This window comes from Athene cunicularia, assembly GCF_003259725.1.
Source record: "Athene cunicularia isolate RWA chromosome Z unlocalized genomic scaffold, athCun1 chrZ_part1, whole genome shotgun sequence".
NCBI classification, from domain to species: domain Eukaryota; kingdom Metazoa; phylum Chordata; class Aves; order Strigiformes; family Strigidae; genus Athene; species Athene cunicularia.
In genome coordinates, this window is record NW_020799142.1 from 24,584,913 (window position 1) to 24,612,094 (window position 27,182).

General features: G+C 41.7%; 1 protein-coding gene and 1 long non-coding RNA gene across 5 annotated transcripts in view; both read right to left on the reverse strand.

Moving 5' to 3' along the window:
* Window positions 1-6,086, reverse strand: part of LOC113489604 — an 11,350-nt gene extending 5,264 nt beyond the window's left edge. For both annotated transcript variants that reach the window (XR_003400064.1, XR_003400063.1), the window contains exons 1-2: window positions 3,617-6,086; window positions 1,453-1,654 (exon numbers count right to left, since the gene is read on the reverse strand). This is a non-coding gene — a long non-coding RNA (uncharacterized LOC113489604). The remainder of the gene's footprint in view (window positions 1-1,452; window positions 1,655-3,616) is intronic.
* A 1,545-nt stretch (window positions 6,087-7,631) lies between these two features.
* SUB1 (SUB1 homolog, transcriptional regulator) lies at window positions 7,632-26,499 on the reverse strand. 3 transcript variants are annotated; one of them, XM_026865485.1, is made up of 5 exons: window positions 26,176-26,240; window positions 24,463-24,535; window positions 22,677-22,796; window positions 10,632-10,740; window positions 7,632-8,311 (listed from the first exon to the last, which is right to left on the reverse strand). In XM_026865485.1, the coding sequence occupies exons 1-5, from the start codon at window positions 26,223-26,225 to the stop codon at window positions 8,232-8,234; spliced, it is 432 nt and encodes a 143-aa protein (XP_026721286.1). In that variant the 5' UTR covers window positions 26,226-26,240; the 3' UTR covers window positions 7,632-8,231. The 3 variants fall into 3 exon arrangements, with proteins under 3 accessions (XP_026721286.1, XP_026721287.1, XP_026721288.1); XM_026865486.1 differs by lacking the exon at window positions 26,176-26,240 and adding an exon at window positions 25,117-25,142; XM_026865487.1 differs by lacking the exon at window positions 26,176-26,240 and adding an exon at window positions 26,413-26,499 and having other exon boundaries at window positions 7,977-8,311.
* Window positions 26,500-27,182: the final 683 nt, after the last annotated feature.

Consider the following 27,182-nt stretch of genomic DNA (forward strand, 5'->3'; position numbering starts at 1 on the left):
GGGGGGGGGGGGAGGAGGAGAGGAAGAAAATACTATTATTTCCTTTTGTAGATGGAAATTACCATAGGATAAAAGAAATGTCAGATGACTAAAAACTGATGCGGTGAAGAGGACAGACTTTCCCAGAAATATCAGGTGATTGAAAATTGCCAGATTTGATGAGCTGGAGTGAAACACACTGAATACTAACCTTACCCCAATAACCCCTCACTGAATACTAACCTTACCCCAATAACCCCTCACTGTCAGCAACAGGCCCCCTCGCAGTGCATGGCTGCTGGCTGGCTCTTCACCAGAGCACTGCTGCTCCTGGTCCGAGCAGGGAGGAGACTTTCTGGGTTGGAGTGTCTTAAGTGACTCATATACAAAGAGAACGCAACAAGAAAAAGAACCCAGACCTTGAGAGACCCCAAAAATAACCAAAAAGGGGACTGAAACCTGGCCAGGGCAAAGATTAACAATGTCTTGTCCTGTCTTATGAGCTTTTTGTTGAGACGCCTATAAGCTACAAATCAAAAAAAGCTATAGCAGAATGAACATCTTCATCAGAAAATTCTGCGAAGACATTTGTGTGGATCTTATTTTGACCTCAGACTGCAGCTCTGCTCACTTTAACTGCCAGAAAACAGGAAAAAACTAAATATACACATGTCCAACAAGTGAACATCACGGCCCATACCCCTCCCACACTGCATTTGCCTCCTGATGTATTAAAAAGCAAGAATAGATCCATTGCTTACACAGCACATTTAAGTCTTTCAGTATAACATAAATATCAGGCCCTTGCAGATGAGACTGGAAAGCTTTGTAGATGTTCAAGTGCTGACTTAAACTGTGAGATGGTACTCCCTGTTCAGAGTTATGCAAAGCTGGTGTGAAATTTTCCTAAAATGTTAGTTGTAAAAAGAGCATTTGACGATAGAAGAGCATAGGGTGAACCTGCGTTTTATCTGGTGCAGGAGTAAAGAGACAACCCAGAGTTTAGCAAATCAGCCTTCCTCATGTCGGAAAGACTTGTGTCACTTTGTAGTGACAGGAGGCACATGTTTGTCTGGAAACAAGTTAGTGGACTAGAGACACACTTTCATACTGCTCTTACATTTTATTTTTTCCACCAAGAGCTCAAATGAGACTGTTGCTGTATTTTGCAACAGTACCTTGCCTTGTTTCAGAGCAGACTTCGGTGGAGGAAGGCTATTTTTTTTTCCAGATGCCAAGGAGCACTGGTGATAATGGGCAATAAAGCAGAGAGCAAGGTTTCATAGGTACCATTGCTGCTGCTACCACTATCCAGAAGGTATGCACACTGGCACTGAGAAGCTGATGGGGGTGAAAGATAGTTTAGGGAGAACTACAAAAGGTAGGAGCACAAGATGCTGATCATTTGGGAAAATCTGGATGTAGTAGAGTGATGAATTCACACTTCATGTCACAAAAAATACATTTCAGTACCAGAACAACAGATATGAGTGGAGCCCACCTCAACAGAGGACAAGTCAAGGCCATATGTAGTAATCTATCTTCACAAATTTTTGTATATTTTACAGCAGTAAACGCTCAATGTTGTCTGAAATACTGAAGTCCTGAGGCAAGAGACACTATGTGGCCCATGTGACTCTGTGCTGGTTTTCATCTCATTGCTCTGGCAACTCTCCTACAGGCTGAAACAAAATTCTTAGCAACAGTAAACACATATGTTATTCTAAATATCTTGAACTATGAACATTGTCTTAACATATTGCTCAAAGTAGTCATACCAAAACAAAAATGTAACTGCAAAACTAAAACTTGACTAATTAAGTCATTGAATGGAATTGACACAGGAACATTTTTCCTGAGGGCTGAAAACAACTGTTCTCTAATATCCCCAGTCCCATCATTAACCCAATCAGAGGGTGCTATTTAAGACAAAGTTTTCATTTCAACTCTCATTTCTTTGAAAACAAGGACTCAAATCCCTGTCCCACCAAAGTGAAAGTATTGACTGAAGGTTCATGTGTCAAGAAGCCAAGGAAAGCTCTCCAACAGATGTTTAATTTCTAAGTGCTGCAAGTGCCTCAGCACTGCTGGCAGCCAGCAGCACAGAGCACTCAAACAAGCTTTATTCACAACTATTTGCCATCATAACCCAATACTCTCTGAGCTGACTTTTCACAAGATGCCGTTATCTCCTGATAAGATGTACCCGAGGGTCCTTGGTGCCTGAGAAGATGTGGCCTCGCACTGTTCTCAGTTTGCCCCACAGGGTGGTTATCTGCCAGGCTTGCTTGTTGGTGATGCCTGAACCAAAGAACTGCTTGCTCAGCCAGACTGGGGGCAGCCATCAGTATCATTTACAGACTTAACAGTATACACATATGCTGCGCTAACCTATACTGAATTATTACTTAAGTATTGTTGCCAGCACAAAACTTGCATTTAGTAGCCACTTACATAGAGATTTGTCTGAATATTTGTTAGAGAAAATATAACAGTTATTACGAAGTAATTTTGGAGGTTTACCCAGGAAAAAAAAAAAAAAATCTCACATCCCTGAAATATTACATACACTGTTCAGATTTACCAGCAAGTTCTCAAACTGTTTTACAGGAAGATTCTTGTATTCTCCTAATGTCAAAAACAGTGATACGAGTTATTTTATCCCACTTCTTTACACCTTCCATACATGTTGCACTTAAAAGATCCGTAACAAAAAAAGAGATCTTAGCAACAGACCAGTATTACCTTACCTTGCACCAGGACTCTCATCCTAAATGCAGTATTGATCAATGATGCCTATGAAAGTATATTAGCAATGACTCCAGCAGCTATGTAACCAGATGCAAAATAGAACTGATTATCTAAATGATGTATTAACTGCAGAATTATCCATTTCCTTACTATGTGCTAATCTCAATCCTCTTGAAGACAACGCCACACAAAATAGAATGTTTAATATTAAGCTAAGTGTCCATCCAAATTTGACTCAATAAATACATCGAAACTCTAATTGTGCACTTCATTAATACAGCAGACTGCTAATACCAAGGCTTTGAGGCAATACTGACCTAAAGCAGATCAAACTCACTGCCCAAAGCACACAGCAGCCTCTTTGTCCACGAGCATCCACACAAGAAGTTAACAGGTCTCTTCCTTCAGCCAAGGATGTGAATTCCATTTGTATAAAGCTCTAAAGTTCTCAAAGCCTCACAGAAATTTACCTATTCAACTAAGATGAATGCATCAAAGTATCAAAAGCAGAAATAAAACCACTTTAAGCCTATATATTGGTACAGATTCAGTTGGCTTTAAAAATTTTGTGGGGCTAAACATAGCATTTATCTAGTAGGCAGATTTCTTCAGTAAGTCATTGCTGTAACTTTTCCAAAAATACGGCACAAAAAATGGTACATGTGATGAATTCATGTTTGAACAGAAGCAGTTTCAAGATCAAGCTTAAAGTTTTTTTAACAGTTTTGGGTTTAGTTTTTTCCCTCAAAAGGAGAAACTATTCTGCAACAGGGAAAGCTGCTTACTGACTGAGGGAAAGGCTGTGGATATATGTATAATTCTGTATGAAACAGTTCTTCTGTAGGTAACCACACAAGTAATAGTTATGTAAAAAAACCCAACTTACCCTTTCTTTACTTTAGCAGTTTTTCTCTCATTGAATTCTACCCAAGTGAACTGATAACCAACTGTAGTCCATTAGACATGCTGGTCAAGGAGGCATAAAATGTTTTTCTTACTTAACCATATCATCTTTCACCATCCCATCAATGACAAGTATATGGATTCATGAAAGCAAAAAGGAAGTACAATGAAAACCAAATTAAGCAGATCTTACAAAAAATTATACATTTTTGTGCAGTGAAGCACAGAACAGCTGTCACCTAGTTCTCAGCCTTTAACTACCTCTATGACTAATGGCATCTCCCTGTGCTCACAAGACAGCATGATTTAAAGCTTCCCTGATAAACCATCACTAAGCCCAGGACCATTTATTTCAGATCTTCAGAGGTCTTCACATATTTACATAACAATATTGACAGCAGGGAACATACAGACTTGATACTCAACAGGAAAAACATTGCCTATCAGATTGCTGTTCCACACACAGAAGGGATACAGCCCAAGATGAATCCTATCTCTAAGTGGATGGCAGTGAATGAGAAACAGTGTGACATGATGACCCTCCTCCATTTCTTCCCTTTGAGTCAGACATCTGTTTCTGAGCCTATAAATTGCTAATCAAAATTACTTGAAGAAAAAAATGTTAGGTTGAAGGCCACAGTGTTAATCCACTCCATAAAAACCAGTCACAGCAACCACATGAAAAATAAATATCCTTGATAAAGAAGCCTATACTGACCTAACTGACCAATGATAATATATGGTTAATCCATCATTACACTCACCGTCAGATAAGAAAAACTCCACTGGAAAGCATGATCAGCCATTTTCTTAAACAGTAGTGACTTACCAGGTGCTTTCCTTCTGTTTCATGTTTGAAAGTGTATTTTTATCTGCTGCCTCCACATTTACATGACACTCGTTTTTCTACCATGGTGGAAAACTTCTATCCTTCTGGGCTAGTCAAGCCACCACTCGCAAACACAGACCAAATATAGGCTGATTGTTTTCAAATTTCCAAATTACAGTAGTTGCAAGAAACAAACAGCAGTTTCCATAACAATTTAAGAAGTTTTAGTGCTGCTGAATTTCTATTAAAAAGAACACTGCATGAACTGAAGTCTTCATTTATTTTCAAGTGTTCAAATTGTTATTACACATATGCCATTTAACTATTTTTTATTTGAACATTAATGTAATTACAGTTGGAGGGCTCGTATTTCCAGTGGGCTCTCTGCAGCAGATACCACCAGAGCAAAACATGAAACATTCCACATGGTTAACAATATGACATTTGAGTTACCAGAATTACAGTCATCAATTTTTTGTTAACATATCACATAGGTACATAACTGAGGCATTTCCTTTAACAGAAATATCAAATGGTACTGCAGTTGTTTCATTTCAATATGAACATCTCTACATAAGAGCAACATCGTACATGACAGTTTGATTTATCACACGTAAGGTACTTTGGCAGTTCTAACTCTGATGTGTTTTTCCTCCCAAGCTCCATAGTAGGTTTAATTTATAAAACATATTGCTAATATGCCCTGCATGAATCTCAAGAATCAAATGCATCTTTCTTTTGCCACTTCAATGGGAAAGAGAGCAGTGTTTTTATCTCATATTACACAGCCTTTTCAAACATGCATGATTTTCTTCCACGGACACTTCTACATGTACCCTAACTAACATTTTGTCTTCCAAGAAAATAATCTTTATTCAAAAAATCCAAATTTTCTTCTCAAATTGGAAAGACTACAGCTGTAGACAATTACATGACAAATCACTACCACCTATTTAAAAATAACATTGAATGTGTAAATTTTTTATCAAGTAACAAGTACAGTCATCTGAGTTGTACAATGAATTCCCTCACAATTCAATTCATCCCATTCTGAGTTCATTTGGGAAACTGACTGGTTTATTTAGTTACCTTTTTCATAGGACAATCATGTAGACGTTAATGTTGGCTCAGGTAAAATATATGATATTTTATCATTATCAGAACCAGAAACATAACTGGAAGATGTAAAACTATTTTTAAGCATACAAGTTAAGTAAAATCAAACTGCCCCAAGTTTTATCAAGTAAGGTGGGATAAACAGTTCCAGTTACTATCACCACATATTCAGCAAGGGGGTTATCTATAATAGGAAGTAATAGATCTTGGTTAATAAATACTGATTTCTTTGAACACTTCTACCATCAGTTTCCACATGAGAAGCTAATTACCGTATTAGAACTTTCACTTACTCCATAGTGAATTATTTAAATCTCCACCTTTCTGAACACAATTATATTATACTCTGATACACAACTGCCATCCAATGACCTACTACCACAGTAATCTTTGAACAATGTTCCCTCTAATGTGATCATGCACTTTAAAGTAGCCACATAAAAGCTTTCAGGTAAATGGGTGAAATCTAATTGCAAAATGTCATATTTAAAGGAAAAAAATCATATATATATATATATATACACACATATATATATATGTATATATATATACACACACACACATATGTGTGTGTATATATATATATACACACACACACACACACACACACACCCCACAAATATAAAACACCTACAACCTGTCAATAGTGATTTGAAGCAATTTATTTTATTCATTCATCTATGAAATTTTACCAGGTATTTCATATTTATTCTGTTTGGTCCAAGTATCCCTACATGCCCTTAGGAGCCACGCAAAAAAAAAAAAAAAAAAAAAAAAAAAAAAAAAAAAAAAAAAAAGTGGCCAAAAAGGCATCTGCTACCACATATCTCTTCACCCTTTTATTCACCCTCAAGCACTTTGTAGAAACTCAAGATTTCCTAAGCTATATAAAAAACAGATCTTAACTTTATCTGTATTATGTCAACAATGGGTAAGTTAGAAAGCAGGTGGAGGTATCTGACATAATATTTAAATTAAATCATATGCATTATACTTGATGAAGTCACCCTTTCATTTGTATCAAATTATAAACTCTGCAGCACATAAACAGTGTATGGCACTTCCATGTATGTCTGCAATCTAAACAATTAAAATATTCCAAAATTAAACAAATTTGTCTATCCACAGAAAATTTCAGAACTATTTTAACACCAAATGGAATAATTACAGCTGAACCAATAAAGATGTACTTTCACTACAAACTCCTGAAACATCAATTTTCATGAAGTCGTTTCATTTTCTTCCTTTGATTAACTGAATTATGTCAGAAAACGAACTCTTCTCCAAATCCACTAACATACATTTCTTCACTGTAGTCATTATGTGTCAGCTAACTTTGTTCTTTCATCTTTAGCTTCCATACTGGCGTGCCCCTTAACTCTCCAAGTTCTACTCAAACACTACATGCTCCCTTCTTCATACCATCGTTTGTGACACTTACGAAGAAGCCCTTCACCTAGGGCAGCATCTAGTCTACTAGAGCTTCCACTGGACAGAAGCTTTTAACAGAATAGTACAATGTTTGACAAGTGAAGTTCGCCAGAGTCATGATCCACTATGTACCAGCGCTCCACCGTAAGCGCTAAGTATCTCTGTACAAAAGATAAAATAGCTGTACACATGTAAGCCACACAAAGCAAGCCAAGTTAAGTGGTTTGGGCAGGCAGTGTGGACAGGACAGAAGCATGATAGCCAGATACTTTGGCTGAAGCAATTTTAACCCTGTGACTGTTTAACCTGTGTTACAACCTAGTTTTAGCATCATTTACACAAAACTCCCAAACGAACAAAAGCCTTACAAAGACAGGTTAACTCTTCTACAGAATAACTAGTTAGTATGTGTTCAAGAATTAATTTAATGCAAAGCTTGAAAAGGGTACCTACCTAATAACCACTTTTGGAGCTTTTAAATACTACCTTACTCTGAGGTATATGTATATTACTGTACAAGTTTATGCATCACATTCTAAAAATCTAGGGTCAAAGAAAAAAGGCTAATTGTATTTTCTAATTCAAGCAAACTATAGAAAAATGGGAAGAAATTGCATGTGGCTTGTGTTCAAGTGTTACAGTTTAGCATAACACTTCATGCAAGTAATGCAAAAAAGTCTATATACCCAGGACTGTTTACATCTGAATAAACAGGGTAAATTAGCAAATACAGTATTTAAAATTATCTACAAAAATGTATTCCAAGTATTCACTGTATCAAGTCTTAAAGCAGAAAGCTATCAGGGCAATACCAAAGAGTATGAAATAAAACAAAAAAATTAAACTCAGACATTTTAATAAATCTCCTCAGAAAACAAATTTATATTAACTGTTAACTGAACTGAAACAAAGACTAAAGCTATTAGGTGGCCTTAAACACCTTCAATCAAAAGGCCATAAACAAATATGCTTTACATATTATTTGATTTGTTCATTATACACCACGAGGTGAAAGCAATACATTTCCTTTTAGTAAAGTATGCACAAATAGCCTCACTCAGAATACACTTTTAATGCACATAAAAAAAGTATTCATCTTACAAATTGTTTTGCAATCCAAATATACAATAGCTTGGAAAACAATATTTTAGAAAACAAAAGCCAATGTAAAAAGACCTATTGAAACAACTAATATGATAGAAGTTCCTGTATGGCTCTGTCTTTACAGTTTTCTTACTGCATCGTCAATATCAGAAATTTGTTCCTTCAGCTGGTTCCACTGTTCTGGATTTAAAGAAATACCTGAAATGCATTAAAAATAAACACTTAAGACAAAAAGAAAATTGTGATGCAGGACCTTGCATAATTATTATTAAGGCTGGTTTCATACACAAAGTCTATGTCATAACTATTAATGCCTGAGCTACTTCAACAATCATCTCAGTTATAAACTGAAACTACTCATTCAGAACACTGGTTTAACTTTAGACTTCAGCTCATCTCTGGACAAGTTAAAATTACAAAGAAAATGAGCACAGTGTAACAAATTCATTCAAAAGTATTAAGCTAAGCACAGGAGGGAAATACAGGTTGACCTTGATAAAGGGCAGAACAAAAGCCCTTGGGAGCGAAGCAGGCAATACTTTGAATTCCTGTTGACTCCTAAAAGCCATACCTCTGTGGTCTGAACCTCTATGTGCTTTTAAAGTACCACATTTCTGGGGGTTTCTTCCTCCTGTTTCTTAAAGCACTCCCTAGCAGTCACAAACCAACAATTAAGTTATTTTTTTCCTTCCAAGTTTACTCTAGTTTCTAGTGACTTTCAATCAATAATCATTTAGTGTCCTATAACCCACCTCCTCAGTTCCAAATTTGTACTTCATCAAGCTTGAGTCGAGGCACATTGTGCTTTGTGCTCCTCATTCGTTCCCTATAATCTCTATGCCAGCTTTATGCAAGTAGACTCACAGGCCTACCTACCATACACTCTCCAGCCAGGTTCTTTTACTATTTACCCCCCAACTCTCACTCCTCAATGATCAGACTTCCTTCACTGCTTTCTCCCTGTTGGTGGAGAAGCACCTGAAAACAGGTGAAACTTCAAATTCCCCTTTTGGGGCTCATTGCCTTTATCTTCTTCAATCACTGAGCACCACCATAACTTTGAGCAGCAAGCCAGTCTGCATGGAGCTACTCTTAAGCCGTTTTCCACCAGTCTTTAGAGGGCAGGTTTCTTTTGGAACAGTTAGGTCAGGTGCACTAACCATGTAGGGGATCAAACATCATCAAGATGTTCCTGAACCACATACCAGATGAACTGCACGCAGATCAGACCTGCTGTTTGGAACAATGTGACACAATAATTTAAACTGTGGAGTTTTTTTATTATACAATTTCAACTGCTTATACTGTTTTTTCATGAGCTGCTTATCTAGCTAACCTAAGTGCATCAACAGAACAGACTCACATACGCTATCAGATGATTAACTTTATCTTAATAAAATTCAGATCCTTTTGCCACATGGACAATATTTCTAACTACATCATGTAATTTTTGTCACTTAGTCTAAACATAAAATCTCAAACTGCATACACTTTTGACTTCCATGTCAAAATAGAGCAGGTTAAGAGTCCTTAGACGTTAGAGGAATCTTTTTTGTTAAGTAGAAACAACAAATCCAAACCAAGAAATTTTCCTGTACAGTACCAGTACACCTGTTCATACAAACCTATTCTCAACAGTTATTTAAGAAATGCTGAAAATGCTTTTCAAGCCTTCCATATGTCTATTCACTGAATTGCTCCTGGACAGACCAGAGGAATGTAACAAACCTTATGCTGATTGCAGGCAGAATGTTTCATGCTTACCTCTTTCCTTGGCACAATATGAAAACTAATTAAAAGCAGGCTTTTCTAAGAGAAGCAACGTGACATTAAGGAAAGCACTACTACTGCAACCATCCCTGCATCCTCATCATACAGGTATCAAAATTCTGAAACTGGCTCAGCAAAGGCATGCCATGCCATACAAAGCAGGTATGGCAGTGGCAATTAAAGGTACAATGGCTTATGCTACGCTGCAGATTAGAAACACAGTACCAAGACTTAAACACTCGAGGTATTTCCACCTCAACTAGAATCCTGACATGTTTTTCCCCAAATTAGTCACATTAAATGTTTTTATTATTTTAATCTAAAATTTGGTAGAAATTGAAGAACATAATTGTTTTAAAGAAAGAAACATCTTATCACAAGTGAGTTGTAATAGAAGAAAGAAACTGCATTAAGTTAATCAATGGGGGGAAAAAAGAAGTATGGTTATGCTTGCAACTCTCATACCGAGTTTACTTGTATTTGATGCTGTGTCTTACATATATCATGGAGGATCCATTTAAGAAAACAGATTCGGGCCAACAAACCCATTTTGCTTTTGTTTATAATCTACAGATAAAACCAACTATTTATTAAAACATTAAAAATTATCATCAAAAATAAAAATATAAAAAGTAAAAATATTACTCCAAAAACATAATGTAGCCACAAAGTATAAAAATCTGATACACAAAATTCTCCAAACAACAGACAATGTTTTAATACAAAATAACATGAAATAGAACAATACCTTTTCTGCCAGGTTTCATTTCACCTTCTTGATCCATCCAATATTCTCTAATATCAATTAAGACTTTCCCTTTAAAGTCACGAACACTGACATACCTCATTTTGCCGATCTGTCAAAACACATATAAGAGTATTTTACACATTACAGCAATCTTTTTTCCCAGCAGTATCAGACTCAGACATGTGACACTGCACACTGCAGCTTATTTTAGACACCAGAGAAACAACCAGATCAAAAGCTTAATCCACAACAGTCAGTAGGCTAATAATGACAGTATAAACACATGAATGACTTAAAACAAGTTGACCATTCAATGCTCAATACAAAAGCAGTTCTCCTAGAATAAAAATACTCATATTCTTAACACACTTCTTTGAAAAGACACTAATTTACTGTTTTCTGAAATAAAATTTTGCCTATATAATAACCATCTCTGCAGCAGTTATAAACAAACAGGGAAAGAGGGAGCTCTACTCCCAGATCTAAATTTTAGAGCATTCCACATATACAGAAAGTGTCCTGGTTCAACTAGGATAGGGTTAAGTTTCCCCAGCAGAGAGAGAGAGGGGGAAGGGATCTCCAGCTGGGTTATTCATACCATGCTGACGTCAGGTCCAGGGGCAGGAAACTTTGATTTTACTTTCTCTTTGGCTTTTTGGTGGCAGGGAGCTGTTCCATGACCATTTGCGGTATTTCTCTGTATATCTTTTGTCTTGTTCACTGTTATTGCTTGTTTATTGTTGCTATAATTGCCACTGTTGTATTAAATTTCTTCTCATTTTAACCCGGGGTTTGTGCCTCACTGCCAGCCTGACCGGCTGAGGGTGGGGGAGGGACAATAGCAACGTGCTCTCGGGTCCCGGCAGGGCTTAAACCAACACAGCCTTTATTGGCGCCCAACATGGGGCTCAAAGGGCTGAAATAATAAAAAGGGACAGGCCCTGACCAGAGTGTGATAGAGCAATCTGTTGGGTGTAATTTTTCTGTTTGTATTTGTTTGATAAGAAAATGTTTGCAGTGCTGGCCCACTTGCTTGCGTGGTGGGGCTGGATTACTCCTTATATCCAGTGTATGATCGCAGTGGTGGCGTTTGTTATCGGTGGAAAATATATAAAGGGTCTCATGTTGTTATACGGGCTATCGACTGCTTATGCTGCCTTTGTATAGCTGTGCGTGGGGGTGGGCCTGTACCTGTTTGCCGCTTGGGCTTTGTTAGGGGTTTTACTCCCTCTATGGGTGAGCCAGGGGAAGAGATCCTCTCGGCTTTGGGGAGTTTCAATTAATCTTGGAGCCTGCAGGCCGGTGTGATTGTGGCACAATGCCTTCTGAATGTCTACCCGATTTCAGTTTTGGCCATGTGGTATTTCTCTAACAATAACAGTGCCCAGAAACCTGCCCGTCAGACAACAGTGAGTGGCAAGGGGTGTGGGAAAAGATGGGCAAAGGCCTGAGTCAGTGGGCACCTCCAATGCCAAATTGGAATTTCACTCCCAAACAAATGCAGAGCCCTGAAAAGCTGATGAAGTGCTTAGAAAGGGTGTGTTACCAAGCTGGCAAAACCCAGGAGACACAAATCGCTTCAATGTGTTGGGGGCTTGCCCATGCCTACTGTGTCCTATTTAATACTACCCACTGCCCTCAAGGGGGAGAAAAGGCTACAGAACCTGAAACAGTATCTGAACCAGGGGCACAGGCAGAGCCAGTCTCAATCACCTCCACCAGCACAGCAGCTGAGCCAGAGTATCAGCCAGTGCTGGTATCAGTTGCCCCGATACAGAAAACAAAATATACCAGAAAGTCAGTTCACAGAATGAGGGATGAGGATGAGCCAGGCCCATCAGGGGAACAGGAAGAAGGGCCAGAGATGATCATCTGATCTCTGTCCCCAACTGAGCTGCGAGATAGGCAGGAGATTTTGGCTGCCTGGGAGGTGAGCAGATTTGCCCCTGGCTGCTCCAATGCTGGGACAATGGAGCCAGTGCTTTTGAGATGGAGGGGAGAGAGGCCAGGCAGCTGGGATCTTTGGCCAAGGATGCTGGCATTGATAGGGAAATAGGAAAACAGGCTCAAACTCTCAGCCTTTGGAAGCGACTCCTGTTCAGTGTCAGAGAGAGGTACCCCTACAAGGATGATATCCTATGTCAGCTAGGCAAATGGACCAGCATTGAGAAAGTCATCCAGAGCCTCAGGGAACTGGCTGTGTTTGAGATGGTCTATGGTGATCTGAATAATGAGCAGTCACCCATGGACCCAGATCAGGCCCCTTGCACACACCTGATGTGGCAAAAGTTCCTGAAGAGCACACTAGAAGCACACTCGAAAGCACTGGCAATAGTGTCCTGGTGGACAGACACCCACACTCTAACAGTGGATGGAGTGGTTGGCAAGCTCCGGCAATATGAGGGAAATCTCCCCTCATCTCAGCATTCCTAGGTCTCAGCTGTGGAGGAACTGTCTCAGAGGGTCCAGAAGATGGAAGAGGACACGTCCTACGTTCCACCTGCACGGGCTAATGTCTCAGCCATTAGAAGCAAACATTTCCCCATCCAAGAGAAAGGCAGCAGAAGGTACACACCGTGAGGCACCCTGAGATTTTTCCTCCGCGACCATGGAGAAAACATGAGGAGGTGGGATGGACAGCCCACTGCTGCCCTAGCTGCACAAGTAGAGCAGCTGAAAGGGAAGGCCATCACAAAAGGGGAGTCCTCCAAGAGGAGCACAGCTCGTGTCCAGTCAGAAATCCCCCAGACAGAATAGAATGGTGAACGTTATGTCTGACCCTCTTGAGGGGACCAGTAAATCATTCTTGCAAGAAGTGAGTGATGATGAGCAGGATTAGAGGGGCCCTGCCTCCAGCCAGGTGGAGGAAAGGGACAATCGGATTTACTGGACAGTGTGGATCCGATGGCCTGGCACGTCAGACCCACAAGAGTATAAGGCTTGGTGGACACTGGCGCACAGTGCACCCTGATGCCATCGAGCTACAGTGGGGTTGAATCCATCTGCATCTCTGGAGTGACAGGGGGATCACAACAGCTGACCCTACTGGAAGCTGAAGTGAGCCTGACTGGGAAGGACTGGCATAAGCACCCCGTTGTGACTGGCCCAGATGCCCCGTGCATCCTGGGCATAGACTGTCTCAGGAGAGGGTACTTCAAAGACCCAAAAGGGTACCGGTGGGCTTTTGGTGTAGCTGACCTGGAGGAGGTTGAACAGTTGTCCACCTTACCTGGCCTCTCAGAGGATCCCTCAGTGGTGGGGTGGCTTAAGGTTGAGGAGCAGCGAGTGCCAATTGCTACCAGGACAGTGCACCGGCGGCAGTACCACACCAAGTGAGATTCCCTGGTCCCCATCCATCAGCTGATCCGTCAACTAGAAAGCCAGAAGGTGATCAGCAAAACTCACTCCCCCTTCAACAGTCCTATATGGCAATGAGAAAGCCTAATGGTGAATGGAGGCTAACTGTGGACTACCGTGGCCTGAATGAAGTTACGCCAGCAATGAGTGCTGCAGTGCCGGACATGCTAGAGCTCCAGTATGAACTGGAGTCGAAGGCAGCCAAGTAGTATGCCACGATTGACATTGCTAACACGTTCTTCTCCATCCCGATAGCGCCAGAGTGCAGGCCACAGTTTGCGTTCACTTGGAGAGGCATCTAGTACACCTGGAATCAGTTGCCCCAGGGGTGGAACCACAGCTCCACCATTTGCCATGGACTGGTCCATACTGCACTGGAGAAAGGTGGGGCTCCAGAACACCTGCAGTATATTGATGACATCATTGTATGGGGGGACACAGCTGAAGAAGTCATTGAGAAAGGGAAGAAAATCACTGAAATCCTCCTGAAGGCCAGCTTTGCCATTAAGCAAGAGAACGTCAAGGGGCCTGCAAGGGAAATTCAGTTCCTAGGAATAAAATGGCAAGAATGGTGTTGCCACATCCCAATGGAGGTGATAAACAAGATAACAGCCATGGCCCCACCAACCTCTAAAAAGGAGACTCAGTCTTTCCTGGGCGCTGTGGGGTTCTGGAGGATGCACATCACGAACTACAGCCTGATTGTGAGCCCTCTCTAACCCGTAAGAAGAACGATTTTGAATGGGGCCCTGAGCAACAACAATCCTTTGAACAGGTTAAACGAGAGATTGCCCAAGCAGTAGGCCTCGGGCCAGTCAGGGAAGGGCAGGAGGTTAAGAACATGCTCTACACCGCAGCCGGGGAGAATGGCCCTACCTGGAGCCTCTGGCAGAGAGCACCTGGGGAGACCCGAGGCCGACCTATGGAGCCGGGGATACAAAGGCTCTGAAGCCAATTACACACCAACTGAGGAGGAGATACTGGCAGCATACGAAGGAGTTCGGGCTGCCTCAGAAGTGGTCGGCACTGAAACACAGCTCCTCCTGGCACCCCGACTGCCGGTGCTGGGGTGGATGTTCAAAGGAAAGGCCTCCTCCACACATCATGCAACCTATGCCACACGGAGTAAATGGGTTGCACTGATAACACAATGGGCTCACACAGGGAACCCCAGCCACCCAGGGATACTAGAGGTGATTACGAACTGGCCGGAGAGCAAAGATTCCGGGATGTCACCAGAACAGGAGGTAACACATGCTAAGGAGGCGCCACCATATAACGAGCTGCCGGATGAGGAGAAGCGATATGCCCTGTTCACTGATGGGTCTTGTCGTATTGTGGGAAAACATCGACGATGGAAGGCTGCTGTGTGGAGTCCCACACGACGGGTCACTGAAGCTGCTGAGGGACAGGGTGAATCGAGCCAGTTTGCAGAGGTGAAAGCCATTCAGCTTGCTTTGGACATTGCTGAGTGGGAAGTGGACGAGGCTCTACCTCTACACCGACTCGTGGGCAGTGGCGAATACCCTGTGGAAATGGCTGCAGCAATGGAAGCAGAACAACTGGCAACGTAAGAGTAAAACCGTCTGGGCTGCTGAAGTATGGCAGGACATTGCAGCCCGTGTGGAGAACCTCGTTGTGAAGGTGAGCCATGTGGATGTTCATGTACCCAAGAGTCAGGCCACTGATGAACATCGACACAACCAGCAGGCGGACCAAGCTGCTAAGATTAGAGTGGCTCAGGTGGACTTGGACTGGCAGCGCAAAGGTGAACTGTTCACAGCCCGGTGGGCCCACGAGACCTCGGGCCACCAAGGTAGAGATGCAACATACAGGCGGGCTCGAGATCGAGGGGTGGACCTCACCATTGACACCATTGCAGAGATCATCCACAGATGCGAGACGTGTGCTGCAATCAAACAGGCCAAGCTGGTGAAGCCCCAGCGGAATGGAGAGCGATGGCTGAAATATAGATATGGAGAGGCCTGGCAGATCACTACATCACACTGCCACAGAACACCACAGGAAGCGCCATGTGCTCACAATGGTGGAATTAACCACTGGATGGCTGGAAGCTTACCCAGCACCCCACACCACTGCCCGGAACACCATCCTGGGCCTTGAGACCCAAGTCCTGTGGCGACACGGCCCCCCAGAGAGAAATGAGTCAGACAACAGGACACACTTACAAAACAACCTCATAAATGCCTGGGCAGAAGAACACATCATCAAGTGGGTCTACCATATCCCCTACCACGCACCAGCCTCTGGAAAGATTGAGCACTACAATGGACTGTTAAAAACCACACTGAAAGCATTGGGAGGTGGGACCTTCAAAGACTGGGACATGCATCTAGCAAAGGCCACCTGGCTCGTCAACACAAGAGGATCTGCCAGTCGAGCTGGCCCGGCTCAGTCAAACCCCCACATGCTGTAAATGGGGATAAAGTCCCTGTGGTGCGCATGAGGAATATACTGGGAAAAATGGTCTGGTTTAGTCCTGTACCAGGCAAAGGTAAAGACAAACTCATCCACGGGATTGCTTTTGCCCAAGGACCTGGGCGTACCTGGTGGGTGATGCACGACAATGGAGATGTCCGACATGTACCACAGGGGGACTTGATTCTGGGAGAACATGCCGTAAATTATGCTGTGCCTGTGTAAATTATTTTGTTATTGTTAACTGCTAAATGGCAGCTGGACATGACACAGGTGGTATAGAATAAAGGGGTGGATTATGTCCTGGTTCAACTAGGATACGGTTAAGTTTCCCCAGCAGAGAGAGAGGGGGAAGGGATCTCAAGCCAGGTTATTCATACCATGCTGACGTCAGGTCCAGGGGCAGGTTCTCTTTGGCTTTTTGGTGGCGGGGAGCTGCTCCGTGACCAGTTGCGATATTTCTCTCTATATCTTTTGTCTTGTTCACTGTTATTGCTGTTTATTGTTGCTATAATTGCCACTGTTGTTTTTCAGATTGTTTATCACACTGTTGTATTAAAATTCTTCTTATTTTAACCCCGGTTTGTGCCTCACTGCCAGCCCGACCGGCTGAGGGTGGGGGAGGGGCAACAGCAATGTGCTCTCCCTTCCCGGCAGGGCTTAAACCAACACAAGAAAGCAAATGAGATATTCAGATAAGACAACCACAATTTCTGGAGGGGTATTTTGGTTTTGTTTATATGTTTTTTCTTTTTTTAAATGCAGTAAATTCAGATGCCAATGAAAGTTAGCCAACTGTCCTGTGCCTGCTCCTAAGTCCTCATAGCACATCACTAGAACTGTGGTTAAGACTATCATATTGTACCAGATGTTCCAAAAAAACATTCAAAACCTTTAAGTTTACCAGCATATAGCTGTAAAGTAGTATAAAATGACTTCAGCATTTCATAATTCCTGCACCACAGTGGCTTAACTGAATCGGAAGGGTGCATTACAAGGGGCGGGGGAAGCAATCATACTAACAGCTATGTATTACACTACATATTTAGGCTCATTAAGGATCTTTCCAAGTTTGATAAAAAAGTTTGTTCACCTAAATTCAAAGTATAATGTGGATTTGAGAATCAGAAATTATATAATAAAAACAAATATACTTCATGTAAGAAATTCTTAGAACTCTGTTTGCACCTTCTGGATAGACTATATGGGGAAAGAACACATCCTAAAGCAAGCAATTTTAAAACAGAATATTTGTTCCTGATAAAACATTTAGTTTACACATCTTGCCTTTAGATACAACTTAATGAAGACCCAAACACAACTTACTAGCATTGTCTAACCAGAAAGGTTAAAAAACTCTCCATAAACTAAAATCATCCACAGATAAACGTTTGAGTCATAAGCTGTTATTTCACAAAACAGATACAAAAAATAAACTTTTATCTTTGCTTAAAGCATTTTTTCTTCTTCTATAGATCATGCTAAATTAACCCTAAAACTGATTTGTAAAGCAATCAGGATACCTCTACATACCACAAGCCTGAAGCAGTTTTCCTACTTCAAAGCATCTTTTGAAATGAGTAAGACATTACAGTTTATACAATACGTTTTTTTTTTGATTGATTTATTAAATACTTTCACCATACTACAAACTTAGCATTCAAAAGTAAGGTATGATGTCACCATAGCTTAGTTCTTTCAGACTGAACTTGGGACTATGCCCAGGTCCATCAGCACTGCTGGCAAAGGCCACATCTGGGAGCAGCTTCAAGAAGTAGTACTCTGCCAAACTTTATTTTCCAGGGCTATCAAAGAGTATTAGTGCATTGTCAGGTAACTCAAGATTTGCTTTAGGATTTTAAGGATAAGACTGTATGTCTTAACTTGACTACAGTAAGGCAAGGGGCAATAATGTAAAGTTCACATTTAGTCAGTAAGTCTAGTTTAAATAGAAGCAGTTCCATATGAAAATTTCAATATTAAATTAGGCTTTACATCACTGTCTAGATTTCAGCTGAATGTTCACATTGAATTTTGAATGTTCAGTTGAACTCTATGAAAAGCTGCCACTGCTAAAGGCTTTAAATAGGCTCTTCTAAAGTACAGCTTTCAATTAACATCTAAGGTTAAAAACCTCAACCAAAATCTAGATTTAACTATTTAAGTAAATTGATGTATCCTGATGTTCAGTTACATGCAGCTGTGGCACAGATTCATTTCTGAACCATTCTTTTCACACAGCAGCTGATAGTCCTATAATAATTTCACCGATCCAAAACATCCTTGTATCTATAACCACAGCAGCGATCCAAGGGTTGTAATGATTTATAGCAGCATAGTTACTAGAGTTCAACTTTTAAAGACAAGTTCATATGCTTTTTACTAAGTATTATACCTCCTTATACTATTCTATTGAATTACATAAATGCGAAGACATTAAAAGCATTATTTCCAGGTTTCCATTTCTTAGAATAAAACTCACTGAACTGTGTCTTAGTTCCTTTCACAGATATGCAACTGACTTCCTGTATAAGTTTCACCAACCACCTTCTTCACTCTAATTTCTAGTTTGCCTTCATTAAACTGTACAAACAATGGAAATACAAACAGCAAAAAAAACATCCTTCTTTCTTAACTATATGGATAGCATTAAAGGGAACACAATAAAGAGTCCTGTTAACAGTGAGACAAAACAGCAAATTGACTGTGAAATGCATTGGTGACCACCTAAGTTTCAGAATGAATAGGCTTAACCAATCACGTTCGAGAGAGAGACGGAGAGAGTTTATGCCTCAAACACTGTGGCTGCATAGTGCCATGAGCCACCGGTGGAGGAGAGGGCAGGGAGGCATGGGCAGCAGGCAGGCAGCTCACACCTGGCGCAGGGAGGTTGTGTGGTTCCATGTTGCTGGGCAAAAACAACTCACAAAATATCTGAGGAAAGGGCTTCACAACCCACCCCAGTGGCACCCACACAACAGACTGAGTTACATAAACTGGTGTTCCTGAGCCATGTAAGGGGCCTGACTTCACAGACCAAGTAATCAGCACATAAAGTGAGACTAGAGGCTGGGACTGGCACCTGAACCCCACCCTCCCTCCCTCCTCTTGCATGTGAATGAGCCCAGGAAAGCCCACCCTTCTCCTCACCTCACATGTAAATGAGCACAAAAGGATCCACCCCATCCTGCTTTATATGCAAGTGAGCCAACATATTTCTGAAACAGAGCGCCGTACCTCAGCGTACACCCACCACCACCACGACCACAAACTGGACCTGGGACCTTGATGGAACTCAGGGTGGTGATCCAGATCTCTCCTCTACCTCTGTTTTTCTATCCTTCTCCCTCTCCCTTTTTCACATGTTACAAGGCATTCAGTCCTTTTTCAAAGTAACAGGGTTTACTATCCAGTGGTGAAAACCATTTACAGAGCTATAACAGAATTTAGTTACCTTCACAAAGGTTGAGTTGGTTCCTGTAAAAATACAGCTTCTACTGTTAAAATCAATCATTTGGAGTTATGTCACCTTAATTTAGCCCAAGCGTATCTCAAACATCAAATATCGGAGTCAGTTGTTCAGGACAGCCCTCTCCAGCAGTAAATGGCTCACCTATTAAGAGATAGGTCCAGCCACCCCTAGCCGCTCTAATCTTTGAGAACTTGATAGAATGCAAGGGGATTAATCTAATAGAAAATTAGTTCCTCACATTGAACACAACAACCTTTCCAGAGTATCATAAACTTATGTATTTATCTGCTTTCAGGAGCCTATGAGAAAGACATTTTACACTGGGAAACTGAAGAACTTATTTCTCCCCAAATAATCAAAAAACAAATAATATCCCAGGGAGGCAAGCAGGACCACACACAGATGGACAATGTTTAAAGTAACAATTTCAGTGAAATGCTTGATTATGCAATGTGTTTCGACTCTGAGTAGTCATTAATACTACATCCTGACATCATTAACAAACCATAATCAAATCACGCATAGGTAGATGACAGGATCTGTCAAGCTAACCAAAGCACATGATGCAGAGCTCACACTGGCTTGAGGAATCCAACCAACACTAAACCCTTCCACATTAATAGGAGTAGTGATTGTCCTTAGGGCTTCTAGTAATACATCACAAACGGGAGGAAAATAAAATTCTGCAGCCCAGCTGCACGCAAATTCTATAACCAATTACAAAGTATACTAGGCTACCTATAAAACTTTAAAAGGCCAAGAAATTTAAATAAATACACTTGGGTTTTTTATACTGAATTAATTCCCTGCTACTTATATACAGGGTTACACCAACACTAGTCTCAAACAAAAATAAAAAGATGTAGATCTTTTATGAAAACACTGAATCTTCTGAATACAGCAGTCACAATGAGCACTGTATTAAGGAAAGCTGTATACTTTGAGAATACAGACTGGTTTCACACCATTTGCTGTCACTCCCACACACAATATGGACACCACAGAACTTACGACCATCCTTTCAATGCTTTACAGGTTGATTTCCATCAATTGATGCCGTACTTGTAAGTTACACTGCAAAGTCACTTGCACATCAGAGATCATTTTACTGCCATGGAAAGCAGAAATGGAGTTTCTAGTATTACTAATAGTCTCAGGACAAACAAAAGCATACCTAAAAAATTAACACGCAACTAGATCTTCTAGCATCCTCTCCTGGGGGTTGGAGGTAGAATATCCTCAGCCCTACAGTGCTATTTCTACACTAAAACAGTTCAAACTTAGTTAATGCACATAAGCCGATGCAGCATGAAAAAACTCACAATGCTTCACATAAACAACAAATTTTTTTAGATCATTTATTGTGTTAAAGGCAGGCAGAGACTAAGTAACACTGATGGTTTAGGTCAAGGTGATGTTCAAGTATTTTTTCTGTATTATACTCAACACTGGAAGAATGCTTCTCTTATCAGACTAGAAGAAGTCCTCTACTGTCTGGTTTTAGTAATCTTTTATTATCTTAGGTCAAAACGGTTGATAAAAATGAGAGCACATAAATACTTTCACTTTTGTTTGAAAGGGTTTGGATTTTTTTGCATCAGGAGAGCACTAAAATTGCTTGGAACTTATTACAAACGTAGCATAAAGTTTACACATAGCTTTTTTTGAGTTCAAACTGCAATTCACTGGTTAAGGTCTAGAAGACACTATCTCATTCTTCCTATATGGTTCAAAGCATGCCCCATCAGAAATAAAAATACTATATTCTTTCTTCAATGGGGAAGTCAGGCATTGCCTTCAACTGAAGCTCTCCATCCCAACTGTAAGTAAGGAGGAAAGTGAAAACTGATACATTAAAAATAACTGCCCTGTATTACACTATCAGTTAAGCCAGTCTTCTCTCTAGAAAAGCCTTCCTTTTTTACTATATTACTTTGCACAGCTACAGCCCAAAACAATTTCTTTTGCCTTATTCAGTGTTGGGACCATCTTATCAGGCACCTCTCCCATACACTTTCAAACTTAATAATCAAAGTCTTAGAATTTAAATTCCAGCCAGCTAGTCAGAGACATTTAGTAAGTCTTGATTCACACCCTTAAAACAGGTAATTCTGAGCTACGTATTTCTTGCACAGCTTTCTGCACACACTGCTACTGCCTCTGCTAACCCCAGGAATTCACTGCAATACCCTGAATTCACAAATGCATCTTGCTACTGAAAAATGTACATTCATCCCACCTCAAAAACAAAGGACAAAGCCAAAAATTACAACCTTTCTGGATGTTCAGTGAGAAAAACCTGCATCATAAAACAAAGCTACCAGCAAAATTTTTTCCAAGACACTGTCTTATTTATAACACAGGAGTCAAGTTGCCCTTGACCTCGTTAAACAGAAATGAAAAGTGCATACTTTGGCTTCTTTCTTTCTGGAGCCCTGATTAAAAACCATTTTCATGTAGAGACAGTCCTGATCTTATATTTACAGTATACCCACAGTAAGTGCTGTACATACCAACAAAATTACTATCCAGAGTTATCATGGGCAAAGACATAAGGGTTAGATCAATTGCTACAACTCAGATTCTTTTACTCTGCTGAAACCTGACAAATTTCTTCTGAGCATTTCATACACATGCTAGTATCACAATCCCCTCTGGCCAAGGCTTCAGGAGACCAAGCACTATGCTGTCAAGATACTCGGATCACCTCATAACATTCATAGTGAATATGATGTAACATGTTACCTTAACCAGGCTCTAAGAGTCATCAATTTTACCTGAAACATATTCTCGTCTCTGTTACTGCTTTGCTTAGAAGAAGCTGCACCTTTTGAACTTTCACCAGTCTTTTGTTTCTTTACAGGCTTTTCTGGAGCTGCTTGCTTTTTCCGCTTTGCCTTGGAACAAGAATAAAAAAAGAAAGCATAAAATTACTCTTGTAAGTTACAGAACAGTTTATGTTAGAGGTCACAAACTACTACTATGCAATGCACATTATCAGCTTCCTGCTGTGAGGGAAGGTGAAGGCAGGAATCCAATAGTGTACATTTAGATTGGAATTAAAAAAAAAAAAAAATCTTAAACAAGCCTAATTATTCTTGCCAGTGAGGTTTGCCGTAACACTCTGGCTTTAAAGAGAACTGAACTAGATCAAAATAGATTTCAAAAATCCTGCTCTTTCTGTAGAGTAATACTATCAGTTCATTAGTTTTATAAAAAATTTAAAGTATGATGGAAGTTTCACCTTCCTTTCCACTGAGTGCAACAAAAAATGCAGGACATCTTACAACTCTTCTAAAAAAAAAATAAAATAGATGAGATAATGAATTATCTGGAAATCACCTCAATCGGACTAATTTTTTCTAAATCAGTGCCAAGTCTGTCCATAGCATGATAAATTAAACATGTTTTTAAAACACTCAGACAATATAATCTGTAAATCGGATTACTTGAAGATGCTACGAAGTTACTATTTCTACTAATGGTTATTTAGTAACAATGCCTGCCCCCCCCAAAGAGTAATACAAAGACATCAAAAATTAATCTCACCCAATAGAATCATACTGTGGAGAACATATTTTAAAGACAAACAGTTCCAACAAATATGGGAGGTTATAACAGAAGAAAACCCAACAACCTTACACCCGTTAAAGAGACTGTTAGACTACTTTTTCAGGAATACACTTACCTCTCAAAAAACCCCCTCACCTTACCATTTTCTCTTACATGAAAAATCTGACAGAACACCTGATTTGCAAAGTGCAACCAAGTCACATTTGAACTAATTCAATAAAGCAGACCGAGACTGTTCACATACCACATAAAAAGACCTGATGTCTGCATTACCTCCTAGCATCTCTCAAAAAGGTAAATGCACTTTTTTTCCTGACTTTGTTTGCAATGTGTGGTACATCTATACAAACTTGTAAGTTTAAAAAAAACCTGTTAAAAATAAATTACAACACTCAATTTATACATTTAAAACAGGCAACATGTTAAAATTAATCAACTCAGAGCCATGCAGGTTGGCTTAGCTTTTAAGCGAGAAACCAGCAGATGGTATTACAGTAAAGGTAAGAATCAGATAAAAAGAACATGCAAGCAAGGTAAGCCAGTGGCACAAGGAAGAGAAGGCAAGTGTAAGTTTTTTATTTTAGACAAGTAATCCAGATAGTAAAATGGGGGTGGAGAGGGAGTGTGTATCCTCAAAATTAATCCAAATTCTTGACACCAGGAGCAGCTTATATAGAAGCCTACCACTTGCCAAAAAGGAGCAAAGAATTCCAGGAAGATTGTGGTTAGATACATCATATGGAAAATCCCAGAGAGCAAAATGCAACTTAAGAAAAAAGTTTACTGCAAGGCAAAAAACTTCCTATCCAAACTCTAATCTTGGGAGTGGGTTTTTTTTGTTGTTGTAATATGGGGAGAGGTGAATTTTGGATTAAGTGATAAATTGTATGGAATGACATGCATGTTGTGATGTAATGCTCACCTAATTCCTTGACCCCAGCCTGAAATACAAGGTTAATACAGTAGTAATAAACGGCATATAATGTTCACCTTTTTGTCAACTTCACTATCTGAATCACTGGCAGATGAGCTTGAAGACACAAGTTCCTTTGATTTCGGCATTCTAGGAAGAGAATAACATGAGAACACTATACAAGAAATACATCTCGTTAAGGCTGGAAAGGCATCTTCAAACATATTTGTAAAGGCTCAACTTAAAACACTCCTAAACATCTTCCTGCCTTTTCATATAAGCTTTAATACACACTGTAGATGAGATATCACTCTTCCCTCTTCTATCTCTTCCCTTTTTTGCTGCAACTGCATTAAATGCAGTAGTTTAGTTCTTGAACTGCTTACAAAGGGACAATTTTTCACCAGTTTATATACTCCAGATATGGCAGAAACCATAATGTAAAAAATACTATACTGTTCTCCAGTGGAATTCTTTATTTTACATTCAAAAATATAAACTACCAAAGCCCTACTATACTCTCACATGAGTATTTCACCCAGTTGGATTTGCAAGCAACATGCTGCATAATTGTCATACATGAAGCTAAAGTTCCCACCAATAATACAAAAGTCTGAAAAACACCCCAGTTACAGTGAACCACAGTACTGCAATTAATATTTCCACTGCAGCTTCAACATATCAGTCACTCGAGCCTATTCATTCACCAGACAAGTGGATATTCAACTTTCCTTGAATGCATGCTGCCAGGTGTGCTTCTACAACTCTAGTATTCAAACATGTGGTTAGATATAGCAGTTGCAAATCTTGCCTACTATTAGAAACTCTCTCTAACAAGTAAATAGCTCACCTTTTCTTTCAGAACAAAAATAAGCATCCAAGAGAGAAACTATATACTGTAAACTACAGTTAAGAAAGGCTAAGAAAAGATTAAAAAAAAAAAAAAAAAAAAAAGTAGCAGTGGTTTAATATGGCAGTGAAAAAAAATCTGCAAAAGAAAAAACAAAGTCTGAACAATGCCAATAGATCAACGTGGTTCTAAAGTAGGGCAAGTTCTTGCCGTGATAACTTGGAGCACGACAGAAGCTGTAGTGCTGAAATCGAAACAGGGCATGGGGAAGCACACGTAAGTCACGCTGCAGGACGGAGGCAGAAGAGAGCTGGAATGGGACAATGTAAAAATAAGCACAGCGATGACATGGAAATAAGGGAGGTGAACAAGACAAGACTGATAGGCAGAGGGCGTGGGCGTCAGCAGGGGACAACCTTGGGGTCCGCATCAGTATGAGGGAGTGACAATATGGAGGAAGGTGGAAGCGGAAACTGGAGGAAAAAGGAACGGGGAGGGGTGGGTGCCCTCGGGAGAGACTGGCAGGCAGAGCGTTAGGAGACACCGCAGCACGGGTGAGAGCGAGGGCGGAGTGAGGGGGGCCAAGCGAGGACGAGGTAAATACAGAGAAGGACAACCCAGGCGGAGCTAGGAACCAGCCGCCATTTTCCTCCCCTATTTTCCTTTTCCACGGCTAGTGCCGCCCCCCAAAAGAAAGGAACGAAAGTCCGAATTGGGGGGGTGGGCAAGGACACCAGGTCCTCCCAGGGCAGGGTGGCAGCAGGCGGGCTACAGGTCACCGGCAGCGGCGGAGAGAAAAGGCAGCACAAAAAAACCCGGTGGGGGGTCCTCAGCGGGCAGGGTCAGATCCCAGCGTGGGGGGAACAGTGCCGGGCGGTTCCCCGCCGCCATTTTCTCCCTCACACAAATCCTCTTTGCCCCCCCAACATGGCAGCTTCACCTCGACAGCAGCTCCTCCTCCCGCCCCAGGCCCGCTCCGCAGCGGGGCATCCCTCCCGCGGGGCACACCGGGCAGTCGAGGCACGGGGGAAAACCCCGCCACACGGCCGCGCAGCGCGCCCCCCTCCCCTGCGCCGACCAGGAGGCGGCGAAGCCCCCGCAGTCGGCGAGAGGGTCGAGGGACCAGAGAAAATGGCGGCGGCCACGACAGGGCGCCAGGGGGGACCCCAACACTCACGTCCTGCTCCGCACTCGGCTCCTCCACGGCACGAGCGAAACGGAACTGACGCACCGCGGAATCCCCGCCCACGTCCTGCACCACGTGGGAGGGGGCGGGGAAGCATTTAAAGGGGACGCGACGGGCACTTACTGGTCCCTGGCCCGGCGTCCCGGCGCGGGAAGGGGTCGTTGGGGTGGCGGCAAACACCTCCCGCGGGGCCGGTCCCCGTGTCTGCCGCCTCCCGCCAACCAAGCACTGAAAGGGCAGAAAGGCGCCCTCCGGGGGGAAGCCTGTGGAGCTGACGATAGGGCTCTGCCCACCTCGCGGCCCAGCCGGGAGCCCTTGGGGCTGCAGCCCCACTGAGGGAAGGGGCCGCCGGGGCCCACCCTTCCGCCTGTTTCCCGCTGAGGGGCTGCGAGACAGGGTCTGGAGGAGGACCGTTAATGCTCGAAAAGAACCCTTAAAAAAAAAATCAATCTATAAATGTCTGTTCTCTGTCGCACGCTGCAGCGGTTCCTCCACCTCCCTGGGAGCCGACCGGCCAGCAGCCGTGCTCGAGGAAGCGCCGAGGGGCGGTTGTCGCTGCGGTGGCTTTGCATACCGAAACCGCAGCCCCGGGTGGCACCTGAGGCGCTGTTTAGGAAAGCGCCGGTTCCCCTTTCTCTCACCGGATGACTTGGGTTTCATTTTCTTTCTGCAGGGCTTTGCGGCTGGGGGCGGGGGGGGGAGCATTAGGGCTCCCATCTTGGCAGCCACATTGGGTCAAGTTGACGCGCAGAAAAAAACTA

What these genes read in the sequence shown, in the direction of transcription:
- SUB1 (XM_026865485.1), bottom strand. Translation starts at nt 26,225, where the DNA reads ATGCCCCGCTGCGGAGCGGGCCTGGGGCGGGAGGAGGAGCTGCTGTCG. An exon ending in ATAGTGAAGTTGACAAAAAG is followed by an intron (nt 22,797 to 24,462) that starts GTGAACATTATA and finishes TCTTGTTCCAAG; the next exon opens with GCAAAGCGGAAAAAGCAAGC. An exon ending in GAGACGAGAATATGTTTCAG is followed by an intron (nt 10,741 to 22,676) that starts GTAAAATTGATG and finishes GTGTTTTGACAG; the next exon opens with ATCGGCAAAATGAGGTATGT.